Raw genomic sequence first — 16341 nt, 5'->3', positions numbered from 1 at the left:
ATTATAGCCGTTCAAATTATGATTTCTCATGTAACTTTGTAAATAGTCGTATTGTATGGTACTTAAAAATGATCAAGGTTTGTACGACCTCTGTAAATGATTTATTCACTGTTTGTATATTATACTTTGGGACAACCTGACACCATCTATTTAACCCCGAACAAGTTAAACTACAGCATCATTACACCCCCGGGTTACAAACAAACCTTTCCTAATGGATTCTTATAGTATAGCTTTATTCGGTAAATGACTAGGGACTTTCCCCAACCCCTTTGCTTTTTTGATTTGAATAAAGAGCGGTACATCGCAAATTATAGATTATGTTTACACTCAAATCTGTACGTGTTTACTAAGGTATCAAAGGTGGCGGCCATCTTAGGGTCAGCCGTTTGGGATGCTGCTGCCATCACAATACAGACCATTAAGTTAATACAGATAAGAGCCATGATTGCTTAGACAGTTTTCAGGATTAAATATCCATTAATCTATGTGAACATATCATTGAGGATTTCAGAATTTGAACTCCTTCTTCTTCTTTACACGCCTCGTCTCTGTAGCTTCGGGTACAACTTGTCCAGCGGCTTCATGTACCAACTTGGCCTTGGTTTCATGGAACTTAAGTTGTTGCATTACACCGTGCGCCGTAATATTGCTGTCTATTTGTAACGAAGGTGTTACTAGACCACCCAATGGAGTTGCTGTCCCAGGTTTACCGGTAATAGGCGTGATAGGAGTTGCCACTGGCGGCATGGAATATGTAACGTGAGATCCAAAAAGCGAGCCTGTGCTCCCTTTTCCCGCTTTCGGCTCGAGTACGGTATATGCCTTCCTAGGCAATGTACGTGGCGGATCTATGTTTGAACGCACTTCCAGAGGGGTGTCAACTCCTGTAGCTACTACCGGGATAGGTACATCAGCCACAGGCGCAACAACTTCACTTCCTTCTTCCTGCGCTTCTTCAGATGAATCGGAGTCTTCATCTTCATTATCTTCTTCGACATCTGGTGGAAGTTCTCCCCAAAGGTCTTTGTTGATATGATTGTCTTCATAGTAATTAGAATCAATATATCCAAATAATGGGTTCCCCGAATCGTCTGTTGGTAATTGACCCCAACCTCCGGCGTGAAAACCAAATGAAGCGCCCTGAGGTAGTGGAGCATTGACTCCTGGAATCTTAAGATTTGGGTAACTCGGCGGTGGACCAAAACGCTGCATATTGATTAACCATGGCGGAGGAGCATTTTCTCCAACTCCAAGAGCCTTCTTTAAACGGTCACTCATCTTCCCAGGTTTATAATGACGCATACGAAGTTCCATTTCCTTACCTTCGTAGTAGACATCACCATAACGTGTCATTGGTGGTTTCGTAGCATACTTGAAAAATGCGTCGTGAAGTATCTATATAATACTGTCAATGCATTATTAATCCACTTACTTGATAGTTAATGTCCATTCTGTGCGATTTAGGCCGAACCTTTTCCCTTTGCTTCTGCCTAAGCGTCTTGTTAGCCTCTTTTTGTATCAAAGCAGATCTGATTTCAGCTATTTTAGTATCCTCTATATAAGAAGGTAGCTTATACACTGGTTTGTCGTATATTCTTCGAGTTTGCATATATCGCAACTTATCGCTCCAATGTGATGGCACAGGGACAGAGTTGCGTTGTGCCTTTAGCCAAACAAGAAACCTGGGATCAGCTGCTGTTGTATCCCAAAATTCTACAACTTCTGGTTTGTCTGCCATTTGTTTCAGCTGAGCAAGTGTTGGCCTGTTCATCAATTTCAGTTTTTTTTTCTTGCTCATTGTCCTACGTGATTCATCTTCCTCCTCTTCATCCGATGAATCAAAACCATCATCCTTATCCTCAACATGTTCTTCCGGCAGTGGTTCTAAGTCTAAAGATATACGTTCTAGCTGAGCAAAACGTTGGAAGACTTCCTGAAATTCGGGATCCAAACTCTCTGGTGTTACGTATTCTACGTCAATATCCGCTGCATCTTGCTGACGTTTTTCGAATTCCAAAAAGTGCTCACGCAACTTCTCTTTTAATAATGTACCATGCGCTTTTACATCAGATTGTTGTTCTTGTGACGTACGCTTCTTTCTTTTCTACACATCATATGATGACACAAACAAGACATGCTCACCAGCTTTTTCAAGTAGTTTTTAGCTGTGTTTTCATTACGCTTACGCAATTCCTTAATAAGGGTGGAGTCCTCCCTTTGAGCGATAGTTTCCTGACCCATCTTCAACACAGCACGGAGATTGTAGTAGCTATTAACCCATAGTTATGACCCACATAACCATTTCACAAACAATATAATTTATTTGATAATGACAATCATATATCAAATATAGAACTCAACAACAGTTTTCGCCACTACATACTATGACATGGAATAGAGACTGTATGTGTACTGTTTTGCATCATATATCAAAAGACAGGAATATTTATTACATAAAATTCCATTTATTCACAAAATTTAAGAGGTTAGAAAGTTGTGTATTTGTTCAAGTTGTTCATTTTGAAGGTACAAGGATTCTTGCACAGCGTCTAGTTGATTTTGCTCATTTTCTTCTATTCTATTTAGTGTATTCTCTAGATGTGTTTCGTCTAAATAATATAACATTACTATAATGATGACTTACCTTCTCCAAGTTCAATTTCGCCGGCGACACCCTGAGCATAGATGATATGCATGAATTATTTGTTTTGTGTTTACATTAACAAACACAACCGACGTATACAGTTGCAATCAGCTCCAAACATACCTTATTTGAGTCTTCCAGACCCAGGTTAATATGTCGCGGCGCGATTGGTCCGTGAAAAAGCAGGGACATTACACCCTTTTCGTCGTCGTTTCCACTCTGTGCAATATATAGTTATATACCAATCGGATATATTACGGTTGCTTTAGCAATAATACCAAATATATATTTATATAGAAACTGCAATTGTAAGCATATCTTACCTTTAGTGTTGCCTGGGTGAATCGACCATTTTGTATTGCCTTGTTGTTGCGATATCTTTTAAACGAATTATCAGTATAAGCACGGGGAATTTGCGAAAATAAAAAAATGAATAGTAATTTCATCTTTCCATATAAAGAACAGGACCTATAATAGCCAAGGATCCTATGGATGTTTACATACCGCAATATATTGATACTACTCACCCATTATATATAATATACCAATGAAATATAACTGTATAGTTATAGGGAATGCTATGGTCAACGCCGGTAGTCGTTGACGTGGTGTTACACACCTGACTATTTTTTTCGATACACACTATATATGCATTGTTTTTGTTATAAAACACTAAAGACTCAGTCCCATATTTCTTAAAAAAGAATAAATTATTATACATATGGTTGTGGTATATCATTCGTTAAATGGCATGTTTTTATTACTTTTGGCATTTCTCTCACTGGGTTAGTGTATCACTTATAGATAAACTTTGAAATATAACAGTTCACCGTTAAATGATGATTAATCCCCAATGATTCTTTGGAAAATGGCCTACGCTCTAGAGTTAATACGGTCGCATTACAAATCACATATAAACGTTTATATCATTAAATATCCAATCATTAGTCATTTGTACAATAATGGCAAAATATATTCTAAATATTGATGGAAGAATATTACAGGGATGGGTTTCTGCGTAGACGCCACGTCACACTGATGAATACCCCAAGATGAAAAACGTTACAAGGAAAATATAAACTTTTTACGACAGAGACACCAAGTTAATGATCCATCTATGATAGAAAATACTACATTATGTCTACAATGGTTTATTTTAGGTAAGAAGGGCGACACTCGTAACATAGATCCCCCTAATTAGGTCTACCATTCATCCCCTCTTTACAATTTGAGCGAAATAGACGCATTATATATAATTAATTAAAAACTGAACCATACATAATATAGAATGCAAACTTTCTAAGCAGCATAACGCTCATGCGAGTGTCCTGAATGGCTATAGAGACTATTAACCATAAAAAACAGGATTCCTTAGTAAAATCGTTGCAGACAAATCCATACTGCAGCAATATAACTATTATATATATAATACTGCAGTTTAAATTCGTTTATGCATGGGATAATCACCATTATTCACACACTAGTTGGGTTGGGGTAGTGATTTGCATGAGATACGGAAGAGAGCTGATATCGCTTATTAGGGTCACCTGAAGGGAAGGGGCGGACTGAGGAAGTGTATCAAGGTGGTAATACACTGTATATACTTCATTAATAAAAATTTCTACTTCATCTGTTAAAAGGCAGCTTTGTTGGTTGTCTTAACAGATGAGTAGCGCTTTATCGGACATATATAGCTTCTACTGCCACTATATGTCTTGAATCGCTTTTCTACTAACAAATATACACTCATAAATATTTCATGAGCATCTAGAGTGCGTTGTTAATCTTAATTTCTTCTTTGCTAGTGGTAAAGAAGGTAGGAAGTTATGGTCAACAAAATAGTCTTTAACTTAAGTTTCTGACCTTCACAATGTTGTATTGGAAGTGAGAGCCTTATTTGAGTGGAATATCACCTTGTCTATCTATGTTTTGCATGTATAAATTGCTTTAAGATGGAGCTAACTTTTTGCTGATTGCCACTTTCAAGTTCTATAATAAAGTGAAATTGACAAGTGGATTTAGATTGGCAGGAGAAACAAGTACTGGCCAATTAGGCCTCTAAATGTGGGCCACTGAAGTCTGATATGTGATTCATTGTCCTCTGCTGACTGTGCATGCCGTTTGTCAATTTTGCCGTTGGAAAGGGTGTTTCCTTTTCTTATTTCTATCGTATACTCAAGGAAACATAATGCCTATTACACTAAACTATTTTAAGTTACAACATTATATTCGCCGATTTACAATCGTTGGACATTTCTCATTGATTTCTGGTCTTAGGATACGGGAAGGTGTTTCCATTCGGATAAACGACATACTGTTCCGGCCACCCGCAGGTTTCTTACATACGTTTCACAAATATTTATAAGGCGTGTATTCGTATGATATACTTAGTTACATCTACTTTAGGTAAGATATTGAACTATCTTCACGCGGTTATTTCCGAACAAACGAACCAAAGATCAGCATTGTTGTATGGATAATAACGTCTGAGTTTTATTTTCCTCACATCACGTTAAATCAGAGAATATTAATGCTTTAAAGATTTATCTTATTGTTGTGCTTTACGTTCTCTTGTACCTACCAAGGTCATTGAGACGTCTATGGGCACATTGAAATGTTGCCGCAGGTAAATCCAAAGCATGATGGCGAATTCCTAGACTATACACCTAATGATGGCGAGTTTAATGTCACTAGAGACTTGGTTGGGGAGACTTACCCATTGGAACCACTTGTATTGGGGGAATCTGCCGTCAACTTTCGTTCTTCGGATATATATGGATCTTTGAATGATCCTTATAAACAAGAAATCGTTGGCATGGAGCCAAGTTACTTAGCTGATTGGAAAGGCAGCAAATGGAATGATGTATCTACTCCAACATCCTACCAGGACACCTGCCCGTCCATTGGTAGCACCCAATTTAGCATTGACACTAGTTACGGGGAATACATGGGAGGTTACTCCTTGAGTTCACATGACAAGTTCGCATCATCTGATTCTTTCCTATCCCATGTTAATTATAATATGTCGGGTATGTTTCAACACCAAGACAGTTCAGCTTCTACTACTGTATTCAACCTAACGACTGGGGGTGGTAATGAAACTGGGCTCTACGGAGTTGGAGAATTCAACAATATGAAGGATGTGAACAGTTATACAAGTTACGTCCCTTCGGTATCCGATGGTTATGACACTCTAGATCACCTGGTTTCCATGGATACTACAACCAACACCGTTTGTGGATCTTATGAGATGCCTTCTATACACTTCCCAGTTACTGAAGGTGCCCCTGCGGAAAACTTACATGTGGATTCTCACACGATGCAGCAAATATCTCACATGGGTGATTCCAATATCAAGCCTGAACCAATGGCTATGATGAATACTAAATATTTATCGGCTCTAACACAGCAGTTTTTGGGTCCTGTAAATGTTGACATTACACCGAATCGCAACAAAGTGAGTACGGCAGATATTTCTTCCTATGCGGCTTTACTTCGAGATTTAGAAAAATCGTCCAAGAACAAAGAAAGCTCTGATCGCAAAGGAGACAAGGGTTCGTATGCCATATCCAACCATCGTGTAGTGCGACGTTTGAATTCTACATCGGATTTGTCAGGCCCAACGATTGGTACTAAAAGATCAATGATTGGCCCCTATGATTCTAGTGGTTCAACAAAGTCTCCTAACTTCCGCCAATACGTCCAGAGCGATTCTGCATATACCAGTGGTGATACCACTAAGACAAGTACCCCTACGACACGCCATCGTTTATCAGGCGGTAGAAGGAATGCATTGGGCAATCGCGACACAAATTTCTCTATGTCACACAACGCTTCTTATCCCACTTTTGATATGGACACTATGAGCACGGAGCCCGTTGAATCTAACGTTATGTACCTCCCTAGTAACATTACATCAGATGCTGGAATTGGGTCTCACTATGATCGTTCAGTGGCTGGCTACTATCACCACGGTGGCGTGGATCCATCTGCTGAGGGTAAGGTCATGCAATCAAGACATTCGGGGCATTTAGACGCAATGGATCGTTTGGTCAAACGTGAATATATCGACCCCCCCGCAGGTGACACTCATGTGGTTGATTTTTCGTCAAAATTGGTTGAAAAGTCAAACCACCACTCTAAGGGTCTCCAAATGACTAACTCTACAACGGAGGACTACTTCGGTGGTACTGTTGATGGGTTAAACAACTTCAAGGGCGTTTTGGAAACATTTAGGGATGATGAGAACAGCCAATCTCAAATAGACCCATCTATATTGCGTCAATCGTTAGAAGGGAATCGATATATCGAAGATTTGGCCAATCAATATGATCTTAATCGCAGTGAGGCTGTTACTCATGACACATATGTTTACTTACGTACCAAAAACTCTGGTGAGTTTGGCGGCGCAAGTTTGCAGAAGCATAGGGTTGTAACGGATCCCGTTGCCACCAGCACTGAATTGAACGAGATACTGTTGAAATGTGCCAGTGAGAAATTAAACTTTTTACCCACTATTACATGGGATGAGTCTCAGCAGGCACATGTTGTTACTTGGTGGTCTAGCAAGGAAGATGGTACCCTAGAAAAACAGGTTCGATCGTGTCCCGCTGGTGGCTGTGGCAAGGCCGCAGCTTACGAGGAAGCGTTACGTGTTGCTATGTATGCTGAGACTCAAATAAAACCAGGCGATCTTATTCGTTGGTATCCTGGTTTCAACATACCAATTGGCACCAGCGGGCGTACCAATTTGCGAAAGGTTCTACACATGGTCCGAATGAAGAATGCTGAGTTGTGCGATCCTGTACTAGCTGCGAATGGAATGAAGATCGCGACGAAAAGCACTTTTGGAGACATGACCATTGTGGAGCTTTATAAGGCTGCTTATGTTCTCGGTCTTTGGGATGTTGCTGCTTACAACTGTCTAAAAACATGCAAGCGTCGTGGTTGTTCATACCTGTGGATTTACCATTTACAGTTAATCAATAGGCGTGTTACTCTAGATTCCCTTAAGTATTTGCGTGATCTTCGTGAGTCAATGAATGTTCAACGTCAGTCAAAACGTAGCTCTCGAGGTTCTACCAGGTCGCGAGTTCGATGACAATATGGCAGTCGATTTCATTGTTTAATTCGCGTCCACATTTTTCTTAAACGCAGTCCAAAATTTCGTGGTGACATTGTTAATATGATAGTGACACACGATCTGGTGTTTTCTCTTGATGCCTATAATATGGATTAAATGAGATGTCTACAGTTATTGTACTCTTAATGTGGAAGGCGGGGATTCGTCTTCCACTACTTATGTATACAGCTGAGGTTCTACCAACAGCTTATACATGAGGTGTTGTTTCATTGCCTGAGTGTTAATACTTTTGGCATCACATTATTTTTTTATTATAATGTATAGTACTTTATTATAGGAAAAATATACGTCTTGGTTTTTTGATGTCATTTTAAGTCGGCTGTCGCGAATGTATTACAATCTATCATTTTGTTTTTGAAAAAACATTACCGACTCCGACGGTTTTATATGCGCGTCGTGTTCATGGTCTTAGTTATGGCATATCAATGAACTCTATAACCTTACATAGCAACGTCATGAGGGCTATTAAGCGCCATTCTGGTTATAAGTGCCCGATTTATATATAACTGATGTGTAGTATAGAACACACATTTTCAGATTTTATATATCTATGTTGAGTACCTATGGCGTTTTATTAGTCCGTCCCTATTTTAGGGGTTTTTAGACACATTTGTCTTTGGTACTTCTTTTGCGTTAGTTTTGAACGATGGAGCCCATTGTGGTTTCGTCGTGTCCGCCACCTCAATCGTTGGATTCTCAGGAATGTGCACTTCAGAATGTTGACATAGAGCGACTCTTTATTGAAACTGATGAGATGACGGTAATGAAGACTCTACAGAACATGCATTTGGCCAGCTACCACTTGGATAACGAAATAAAATCTGTAATGACTAAGGAATTAGAGTCCATAACTTTATATTCTAGTACAATGTTAGGAATGTGCAAGCTTGTTAGGCAAGCTCAATCTGGTTTGAATGAGTTGGCGGAACAATGTCGCAAGATTGGCATTACAGCAACTCTCGATTTGTTAGGTAGCGGTGATACGTATGATAAAGAGTTGCATGATTTGATAAATCGGTGCACCGAGATTGGTTGTAATGACGGAACTGTAGATTATGTATCAGACAGCAAGGGTACCGACCAGATTGCTATGCTTCTACGAAGCGTTCACGTGTTACAACGAATTTCAATGACTAACTTTGGATTACTAAAGAGGGGGCGGTTGCTTAAATCATACCAGTTGCTTACAAAGGATTACCCGCAGTTAATTACATTGGTGTCCCATTTAGTTGAGAGATTGGACGTATCGGATAAATTGCGTCCGTCGGAGCCTGATTCACATGATGAACCATTTGAGAATTCACACGTATCCGTTGATTATCTTGCGTCAGTGTTATCTGGTCGTGAGCGTAGTGTTAATCGCATTTATCCTGAACACTTCCATGACGTTTTAAAGGAGATTCCAGCTGTTATTAGATATAACATCTCCAAGTTAATGCGCAACTGCGATTCTGCATTCGGAAGTAGTAAGTTGTTATTACTAGTAGAGGCATCTTTATGCTTATTAATGAACAGTGAGCGTTATCGTTGTGACTACCGCCGTCTTTGGTGTAAGCGTGTAAAGGCTGTTAAATTAGAGAACAGTCGTATCGTTTTAGGCAGTCTAACCAGCACTGAAGACCTGTTGGCACAGCTTGTCACTTCCACTATGTATCGCATTTTTTGCTTTGGGCTCAACACTAGTGCATTATCTAGGCTTTGGGATATGATCGGTTTGGCTGTAACAGATTCAACCTCTGAGGTTGAATCATCGCCTTCTGATTACCCTGGAGCCTATGTTGAGGATGTATACTGGTTGGAATCTATGGAATTATTGCGTCGTAGTTTTGAGCGTGTTGATCTTGAAGAGATGATCAACTTCAGCAATAGTCTTAAGAGCCGCGCATCGCATATATGTAAAGACCTCGGTACAAATGAGTTTCTTGTAGCAGTTTATAATACCGTTGGCATTAACATGGAAGGAGCACTCTCCGAGGTTTCTAAGGCTATATCGGACCATATCCACCTAAGTTTCATTGCCGTCATAAATGAGGTCTCTAAGGGTGTTATTGGCGTTATAGAGCGTCATATGAGCTCACGGGAAATTTGTACATCTCAAATAAAGGCTCTTTCTAGATTGGTTACAATGGCTCCTGACGAGATCGTATTATCAGTAAACGCCAATATGAATGAAGTTTTGCAACGTATATGTGAGTCTATGGAATCAGAAGGACCTCCTGAATCACGTGGATGCGTTTTCGATACCTACGGTGAGGAAGGATGTGTATTGACATGGTTGCACACTACTGGTTTCAACAACATCGTGTTCAATATCGAGTCCCTATGGCCACAACTTGATGCGGAAGCGACTTTAATATTGGATGTAATTGCACAAAAATGTGTACTAGTGTCTGGGGATAAAGACCAGGTAGTGTTGACGTTGATGGGCATTGCTGTATTAAGTTCCCATTATACACTATTAGGCGCTCGTAAATTTTCACAAAGGCTTAAAATAGCTGCACTGAGGCATTTCTCATCTAACAGTTTGGACCTTGATACTCGAGATAAGGCAATTTTAATATTATGTTATCGTGATTTCGTTCCTGCCCATGTTGTGGATTCTTTGTCTAATACATGCAACGATATAGCTAAGGAGCTAGGTGACGACTGCATTGAGTCTTACCGTTCTGCGTACGAATCATTTCGCAACTTCGTGTAAGATGCCTAAGAAGCAGGTTGTACGAAAGCGTGACGATTACTGTCAGATGAAGCCGCTTCGCGACTGCCTGATACAAAATGGTGATGATATTAGTAAATGTGTAAAGCAAGTTGAGTTATTCGAGCGTACGTGTGACAACAACAAGCAATATTTTCATTCGAGGGACGGTCTGGACGACTCCAGATCTGGACTTTACTCTGGTAAACGCCATTTATAGGCATTGTATAAAATATTACACATGTTATACCATATACTTTCATGTGGATTAATGGTATACCCGTGTTGTGCCACGGAAATGTTCACGGTTTGGAGAAAACTGTGATGAGGAGTGCATCACGACCGACATATATCAGTATTCTACTGTTAATTTAACCTTTTAAATGCACATTATCTGCACAGACCGTAGCTATATCTATTCGTGTATATCAGTTTAGCGATACACCTCTCCAAGTTCCATATGCGAAGCCCTGTAGTTTTGATACAGCCAGTTATACGTATATGAGTATAATATAAACATTAACATGCACAAAATATATATTCCAGTTGTCTTTATGCGCTGTGTTTGCCTTTACATTTTTACCTTGGGTCGTGGTGCCCTCCTGCATTCACGCTACACGACATCAAACCTACCTGGCGTTACTTGCAAAGTTTTAAAGGGTGGCAAGTAGGATCCTTTATCTTAAGGGTTCTTAATTAATATAAAGCTACCACATCTTACGTTGTGCACTTGTCATAAACGCTTTTGTGACAGAATCCTGTGTGCCGCGTTTGGATATTGCTTGTGACGTTGTCATGATATAATTGACTTGCATTTAGTGCACGGGTTATATTCATACGACTGTATATATTTTATTCGATTGTACATTGTAGTTTTTTTGCCATTAATTTTCATTTTAAGCATTTTGATCGGTCGATAATACACACGGATTGGTTGTCAAGATGTCGCAGAACTTCAAGAATATGAGTGTCGCCTCTAACGAGACCACCAACGGCCTCGCCAGAGACCTTGAGGACAACAGGAAGAACCAGCCTAACCCTGCATACATGATGTTCACTGCCATCAGTCAGGGTTTCTGTGTCATGCTTAACCTTCACGTTATGTTCATGATGTCCGGTATGGCTCCTGCTGTTTTGGGTGTTGAGAACTTTGCTTCTCTCGTTGTTTTCACTTTGGAAGGTGCTGCTTTGTTGGTTAACATCATTATTTTCTGGATGAACCCATTGAAGCCATGGTTCACTGTATTCCTTTGCCTCATTCAGGCTATAGGCAATGCATTCCAGATTTTCGTTGTAAGCAAGTTCACCGGTACCCTTGGTAAGGGTTTGTATCTTGGTGGTACTGCTGCTCTTGGTGCCATCTTCGGATCAAACATTATTACTTCATTCACCTTCATTGCTTTCGGTCCTGTTAACCACCTTGGTGCTTTCAGTTTCGGTTTCGCTATTGGTGGTATTGTACCATTCACTCTTTCTGTTATCCTTCAGAACACTGTCTTCACTTCTAACAGTGCTGATGATGTTCGCAAGTCCATGTACTGCATTATTTCATTCGTTATTTGCATGTCCATTGTATCTGCTATTAACTTGGCTATTTACTTCACCAGGGCTTCCATTAAGGAACACTACAAGCGTGTTGAGGCTGAGGGTCTCAGCACTGTGAAGTGCACTTTCAGGGATGCTATGAAGGGTCTTAAATACGCATGGAAGATTGTTGTTGTTCAGTTCTTGAGTTACATGAACTTGCTCACCTTCTACCCTGGTGTCGTTCCTAGCTGCATGGACTTGCCATTGAACCGCAAGATTATGCTCATTGGTGTGTTCCAGATCAGTGAGACTGTTGGTCGTGGTATTGCTGTCTTCATTGAGAAGAAGTACTTGCTTTGCAACACTTTGACCAAGGTTATGGTTTTGACTGTTGCTAACATTGGTACTGCCATTTTCCTTCTCTGTGCTATTCTCTATCACCAGATTGTTTTCTTCAACAACATTGTTTCTATCACCATTGGTATCATTACTCTTGGTGCTGTCGGTGGTTACTGCAACTCTTTCGCTGACAGGTGCATTAGGGAGGAGATTCCCGAGGACCTTGGAAAGGAGGTCACTGTTTCTGCTACCACTGTCTTCCGGATCATTGTAACTGGTTTCTGTGTTTTGGGTAGTCTTGGTTCCACTTTCTTGGTTCCCGCCATCCCCAAGATCCCAGAGCCAGTTGTTAAAGCTGCTGAGCAGCTTGCTGAGAAGGTTGCTGAAGGTGCTGGCGCTGCTGCTAACGCAGCTAGTACTGCTGCTGAGGCCGGTGCTGGTGCTGCTGCTAACGCCGCTGCTACTGCTGGCGCCATGCTCAGTGAAACGGCAAAAACTGTTTTGTCCAGTACCGTGCACCCTTAAGTAGCCTAACCATTTAGGTGTTTTTGTCCTATTTTATCTAAAAAACTATGAATACATCCGCCTATTGCAGATGGCCTCTGTGATGCCTCAAAAAGTTTCGGTGGCCATGATGCTCATTGTTTCATCCACTAGGGCGTAATTTGTTCAAAATCGTCATGTACTGTATTTTAATATCTAGACTATTTAATTATGTGTTGCATTACTTTGTGTTGTTTTTGGTTTCGTATGGAGGACCATACTTGTGATAAGTGGACAATGTTTATTACAATCACATATATTGTTGTCTTTACAAATAAATTCGCTTAAACCAACATGTAGAGCAGCATTAAGGCATATAAATGCTATACAATAGCAGATAGTGGAACAGTTGCTAATGTAAAGGATTATGCGTCATTTATGTTTCATGCTACTTGGTATACATTTGGCAAATCAATGTGTCACGGATGATACATATCCTTCGTGTGATAACCCAAATAAACGCAAGCTTATAAGTATCCATGTATATCAATTGAATCTATCCTTTATAAGCTCTGGTATCATCTTCGACGCGAAGTTTTAGGTGCGTGGGATGGGGAACGGCGCGTCTAAGATTTGGTCTGCCACTGCTAATGTTTCGGTGGCACATAACAATGGCATTGAGTGTCACCAAAACTTTGCGGATTTGCCGCATTAGTCCACTTGTTGGCTTCAAGCCCGGGGCTGGTGTTGTGTATCATCCATCTGTTGAAGAGGCTTTTCACAATGACCGTGTTCGCCAGAAGCGCGCTATGCAAAAGGGTATGTGTAATATATTTTGTTATTGCTGTTAAAAGCTGTGTGCTTATATAATGATCTAATTGTTTGATCCTATATTTGGGCATGGATATCTACTCCTGGCCAGTGAACACTGTGTTATATAGTGTTCTACCGTGTTTATATCCGTTGCAATTTATTATATCGGATATCACATATTACTTATACACAATATATAGAATGGCTACATTCTTTGATTTTTATTTAATGTTTTGATGCAGGTTACGAGTTGCCTAAAATTGAAGGCCAGCCTTTGTACAACGGTTTAGATTCTTCCAAGACTGTAGAGAATGAGTGGGAATCAATTAACAAGCGTAGATATCCCATGACTGGTGGTTATGATCGTTTTTGTTACCGTTTACCACAAGTCAATGCTTTCACTGAGGACGAATTGGTTAAATTTTTTGATGCCAAGGATTACTTGAATCGATTTAGTTTATCTGAGATTTGGAGATCTGGTAAGCATAGGCTTACTTGCATTCTTGGTATATACCTTGGTTTCCTTGCTCCTTTTATATTTGTGTGGGCTGAGGGTTTATGGCGTAATCGTTTGGAGCCTATGGAGCCTGCGATACCACTTGATGATTACTTTAAGCACTATGTATGGCATCAAGTTGGTCATAAAATAGATCACCATGCATATCAACAGTACTGCGAGGCTCGTCGCACTAATAAGTGGAGGAACCCTGATATAAACCCTGAGGACTACATTCCTCCTGAGTTTAGGAACCTCCAATCATTTGACGGTATCAAATTGTGATGTAAAATGTCACGTGTTATAAATTTGTTTAAAGTATATATAATCTTTGTAAGCGTTATTACTGTTGTGTTGTTCCGATTGTGTTGTTTTTTTTTGCACTGCACTGTTTTGCAGCGGTAATTACAGCGACACGATTTCATTGTTTATCTTTATCAATGTCCATTGTGCTGCTTGATTCTTTTGTATCTTCCAGTTGCATGTTATCTGAAGGTTGTTCATCTTCTGGTTCAAGTTCCGAGAACATGAAATCATGTTGGAACTCCACTAGGTACTTCGTACTTCTTCTTGTATCCAGGAACAATCCAAATGCTCTGCGAATATCTAGTGATGTAACCACTTTCGTCCCTCTACGTCTTCTTATGAGATCTGCTGCATTGATCAGTTGCAATGCATATCGCAGTGAAGTTTCTGAAGCCACTTTGCACAGTAGATGCAAAGACTCCTCATCAAGTTCCACATCTTCTTCGTTACAGCGTTCCTGTATAATCTTTTCTGTATCTTCTGGTTGGAATGGGTACGTTGGTATGATAAGCAATCTGTCCAATAGGTCCAGTGGTATTCCATGCGGTGATTTGTAGAAGGTTCCTCTTACGTTGGTAATTCCTCTGTTAGTTGCAAGGATGAGGAATGGGCACATTTCAGTTTCCAGGTGTCTGCATAAAAATGAGAAGCACTCCACATCTAGCATGTGGGCTTCATCGATGAACAGCACTCCTGGTAGCAATTCAGCACGGTTATCAGCTTGCCATTCTCTGACTTTTTCATCGATTTGTTTTCTGATGTTATTATCAATTTCTCCGGTATCTCCCGCGAAGAGTGCAAGGAACCCTTCTGAGCGGCTGTTAACCACATCTACATCATGCAGTGTGACTGTATGTACCACTTTTTGGCGTTTTTGCAATTCACCAGATGGGCATTGTACATACTTGATGTGTGGTCCCACGGCGTCATAATCGCGTGCTCTTGAGTATACCCGTCCCAGTTTACGTACACTTCCGGTGGATTTATCTATCCGTATAACATCACCAGCGGTTACACTTTCTTTCCTTAGAGCTTCGATCAGTTTATGTCCCACATCATATAGTGTTTCCATATCAGTTGTTTTAATTGTCATTTTGCCAACTCTTGTAGGTGCTGAATTGAACGAAGCCGGGTCTATTTGTCGATTGGCAAATTTATCAATTTCGATTTCTGTTACTTCTCCTTCAATTATTTCTGCTTCTTCTTCAACTCTGATACCCACTGAGCGCCTGAATGCTTGGAGCAGGCACTCGGTTTTACTTAATTCCATGGAATACACTTCAGATGCGTTCAGATGTGTGAATGGTGTATCCTGTATTGATATATAATTTGTGAAATCACGGCCATATATTAATACAAATATATACTCACTAATCAAGGTTATATAAGCACTCTATAGACTTATATACCCGTTGTTGTTATACAAGTGGACATGGTATACGTATACAGACAGATGCATATCCACGATCAACATCTCCATGTATACTCACCGGACCCAGTGCCTTGGATATTGCGATCGCCAGTGCGGTTTTACCGCTTCCTGGTTGTCCTGCTAGTAGAATCCCTCTTCCTGTGATGCAGCCGGTTTTCATCATTTTCACGACGAGGGCTGTATATGGTTGAATATGGCATGGAAAACAGTTACCTGCTGCCCGTCGTGCTTGTACCTGTCCTACAAGTCCATCGGCTTGGTATTCTACGTTGAGGTTATCATCTACACCTAGTCCGCGGATGTGCGAGTGGATTCCCACCCGTTCTATTTTGACTACGTCCGATAATTCTATAGTTTGCGTCATTTTATAAATTATAACACGCTGATCATGCTAAATCAACTGATTCCATCCATCGTTTGGTTGTGTTTTGGCAGGTGGGTGTAATGCAGGTTAAAAGTG

General features: G+C 40.3%; 7 protein-coding genes across 7 annotated transcripts; 4 read left to right on the top strand and 3 right to left on the bottom strand.

Moving 5' to 3' along the window:
* Positions 1-460: 460 nt before the first annotated feature.
* BBOV_IV002140 (splicing factor 3B subunit 2 family protein) lies at positions 461-2343 on the bottom strand. Its single transcript, XM_001609329.2, has 3 exons — positions 2146-2343; positions 1436-2107; positions 461-1398 (listed from the first exon to the last, which is right to left on the bottom strand). The coding sequence occupies exons 1-3, from the start codon at positions 2242-2244 to the stop codon at positions 511-513; spliced, it is 1659 nt and encodes a 552-aa protein (XP_001609379.1). The 5' UTR covers positions 2245-2343; the 3' UTR covers positions 461-510.
* A 137-nt stretch (positions 2344-2480) lies between these two features.
* BBOV_IV002135 (uncharacterized protein) lies at positions 2481-3201 on the bottom strand. The gene is made up of 4 exons (XM_051767929.1): positions 2971-3201; positions 2771-2866; positions 2648-2678; positions 2481-2612 (listed from the first exon to the last, which is right to left on the bottom strand). Exons 1-4 carry the CDS (start codon positions 3091-3093, stop codon positions 2482-2484), a joined length of 381 nt encoding a protein of 126 aa, XP_051623595.1. The 5' UTR covers positions 3094-3201; the 3' UTR covers position 2481.
* A 985-nt stretch (positions 3202-4186) lies between these two features.
* On the top strand, positions 4187-7876 carry BBOV_IV002130 (uncharacterized protein). Its single transcript, XM_001609328.2, has one exon. The coding sequence runs from the start codon at positions 5262-5264 to the stop codon at positions 7746-7748; it is 2487 nt and encodes an 828-aa protein (XP_001609378.1). The 5' UTR covers positions 4187-5261; the 3' UTR covers positions 7749-7876.
* A 456-nt stretch (positions 7877-8332) lies between these two features.
* Positions 8333-10874, top strand: BBOV_IV002120 (uncharacterized protein). The gene has a single exon (XM_001609327.2). It carries the CDS (start codon positions 8437-8439, stop codon positions 10486-10488), a length of 2052 nt encoding a protein of 683 aa, XP_001609377.1. The 5' UTR covers positions 8333-8436; the 3' UTR covers positions 10489-10874.
* Positions 10875-11130: 256 nt separating this feature from the next.
* BBOV_IV002110 (putative integral membrane protein) lies at positions 11131-13043 on the top strand. The gene has a single exon (XM_001609326.2). It carries the CDS (start codon positions 11428-11430, stop codon positions 12874-12876), a length of 1449 nt encoding a protein of 482 aa, XP_001609376.1. The 5' UTR covers positions 11131-11427; the 3' UTR covers positions 12877-13043.
* Positions 13044-13494: 451 nt separating this feature from the next.
* BBOV_IV002100 (putative integral membrane protein) lies at positions 13495-14467 on the top strand. Its single transcript, XM_001609325.1, has 2 exons — positions 13495-13653; positions 13890-14467. Exons 1-2 carry the CDS (start codon positions 13506-13508, stop codon positions 14426-14428), a joined length of 687 nt encoding a protein of 228 aa, XP_001609375.1. The 5' UTR covers positions 13495-13505; the 3' UTR covers positions 14429-14467.
* A 28-nt stretch (positions 14468-14495) lies between these two features.
* BBOV_IV002090 (RuvB-like 2 DNA helicase family protein) lies at positions 14496-16275 on the bottom strand. The gene is made up of 3 exons (XM_001609324.2): positions 16095-16275; positions 15940-16058; positions 14496-15761 (listed from the first exon to the last, which is right to left on the bottom strand). Exons 1-3 carry the CDS (start codon positions 16243-16245, stop codon positions 14565-14567), a joined length of 1467 nt encoding a protein of 488 aa, XP_001609374.1. The 5' UTR covers positions 16246-16275; the 3' UTR covers positions 14496-14564.
* Positions 16276-16341: the final 66 nt, after the last annotated feature.

This window comes from Babesia bovis (genome assembly GCF_000165395.2).
Source record: "Babesia bovis T2Bo chromosome 4 map unlocalized Chr4_2, whole genome shotgun sequence".
NCBI classification, from domain to species: Eukaryota; Apicomplexa; class Aconoidasida; order Piroplasmida; family Babesiidae; genus Babesia; species Babesia bovis.
The sequence above is the reverse complement of the archived record's forward strand: the minus strand, read 5'-3'. Positions and strand labels throughout refer to the sequence as shown.

Excerpts from the sequence above, each read along its gene's own strand:
- BBOV_IV002140 (XM_001609329.2), bottom strand. The coding sequence starts at position 2,244 with ATGGGTCAGGAAACTATCGCTCAAAGGGAGGACTCCACCCTTATTAAG. Across the intron at positions 2,108-2,145 it reads AAAACTACTTGAAAAAGCTG|AAAAGAAAGAAGCGTACGTC; the intron begins GTGAGCATGTCT and ends TATGATGTGTAG. Across the intron at positions 1,399-1,435 it reads GAATGGACATTAACTATCAA|ATACTTCACGACGCATTTTT; the intron begins GTAAGTGGATTA and ends AGTATTATATAG.
- BBOV_IV002135 (XM_051767929.1), bottom strand. The coding sequence starts at position 3,093 with ATGAAATTACTATTCATTTTTTTATTTTCGCAAATTCCCCGTGCTTAT. Across the intron at positions 2,867-2,970 it reads TCACCCAGGCAACACTAAAG|AGTGGAAACGACGACGAAAA; the intron begins GTAAGATATGCT and ends TATATTGCACAG. Across the intron at positions 2,679-2,770 it reads GTCTGGAAGACTCAAATAAG|GGTGTCGCCGGCGAAATTGA; the intron begins GTATGTTTGGAG and ends ATCTATGCTCAG.
- BBOV_IV002130 (XM_001609328.2), top strand. The coding sequence starts at position 5,262 with ATGTTGCCGCAGGTAAATCCAAAGCATGATGGCGAATTCCTAGACTAT.
- BBOV_IV002120 (XM_001609327.2), top strand. The coding sequence starts at position 8,437 with ATGGAGCCCATTGTGGTTTCGTCGTGTCCGCCACCTCAATCGTTGGAT.
- BBOV_IV002110 (XM_001609326.2), top strand. The coding sequence starts at position 11,428 with ATGTCGCAGAACTTCAAGAATATGAGTGTCGCCTCTAACGAGACCACC.
- BBOV_IV002100 (XM_001609325.1), top strand. The coding sequence starts at position 13,506 with ATGGCATTGAGTGTCACCAAAACTTTGCGGATTTGCCGCATTAGTCCA. Across the intron at positions 13,654-13,889 it reads GAAGCGCGCTATGCAAAAGG|GTTACGAGTTGCCTAAAATT; the intron begins GTATGTGTAATA and ends GTTTTGATGCAG.
- BBOV_IV002090 (XM_001609324.2), bottom strand. The coding sequence starts at position 16,245 with ATGACGCAAACTATAGAATTATCGGACGTAGTCAAAATAGAACGGGTG. Across the intron at positions 16,059-16,094 it reads ACAAGCACGACGGGCAGCAG|CCCTCGTCGTGAAAATGATG; the intron begins GTAACTGTTTTC and ends AACCATATACAG. Across the intron at positions 15,762-15,939 it reads TATCCAAGGCACTGGGTCCG|GATACACCATTCACACATCT; the intron begins GTGAGTATACAT and ends ATATCAATACAG.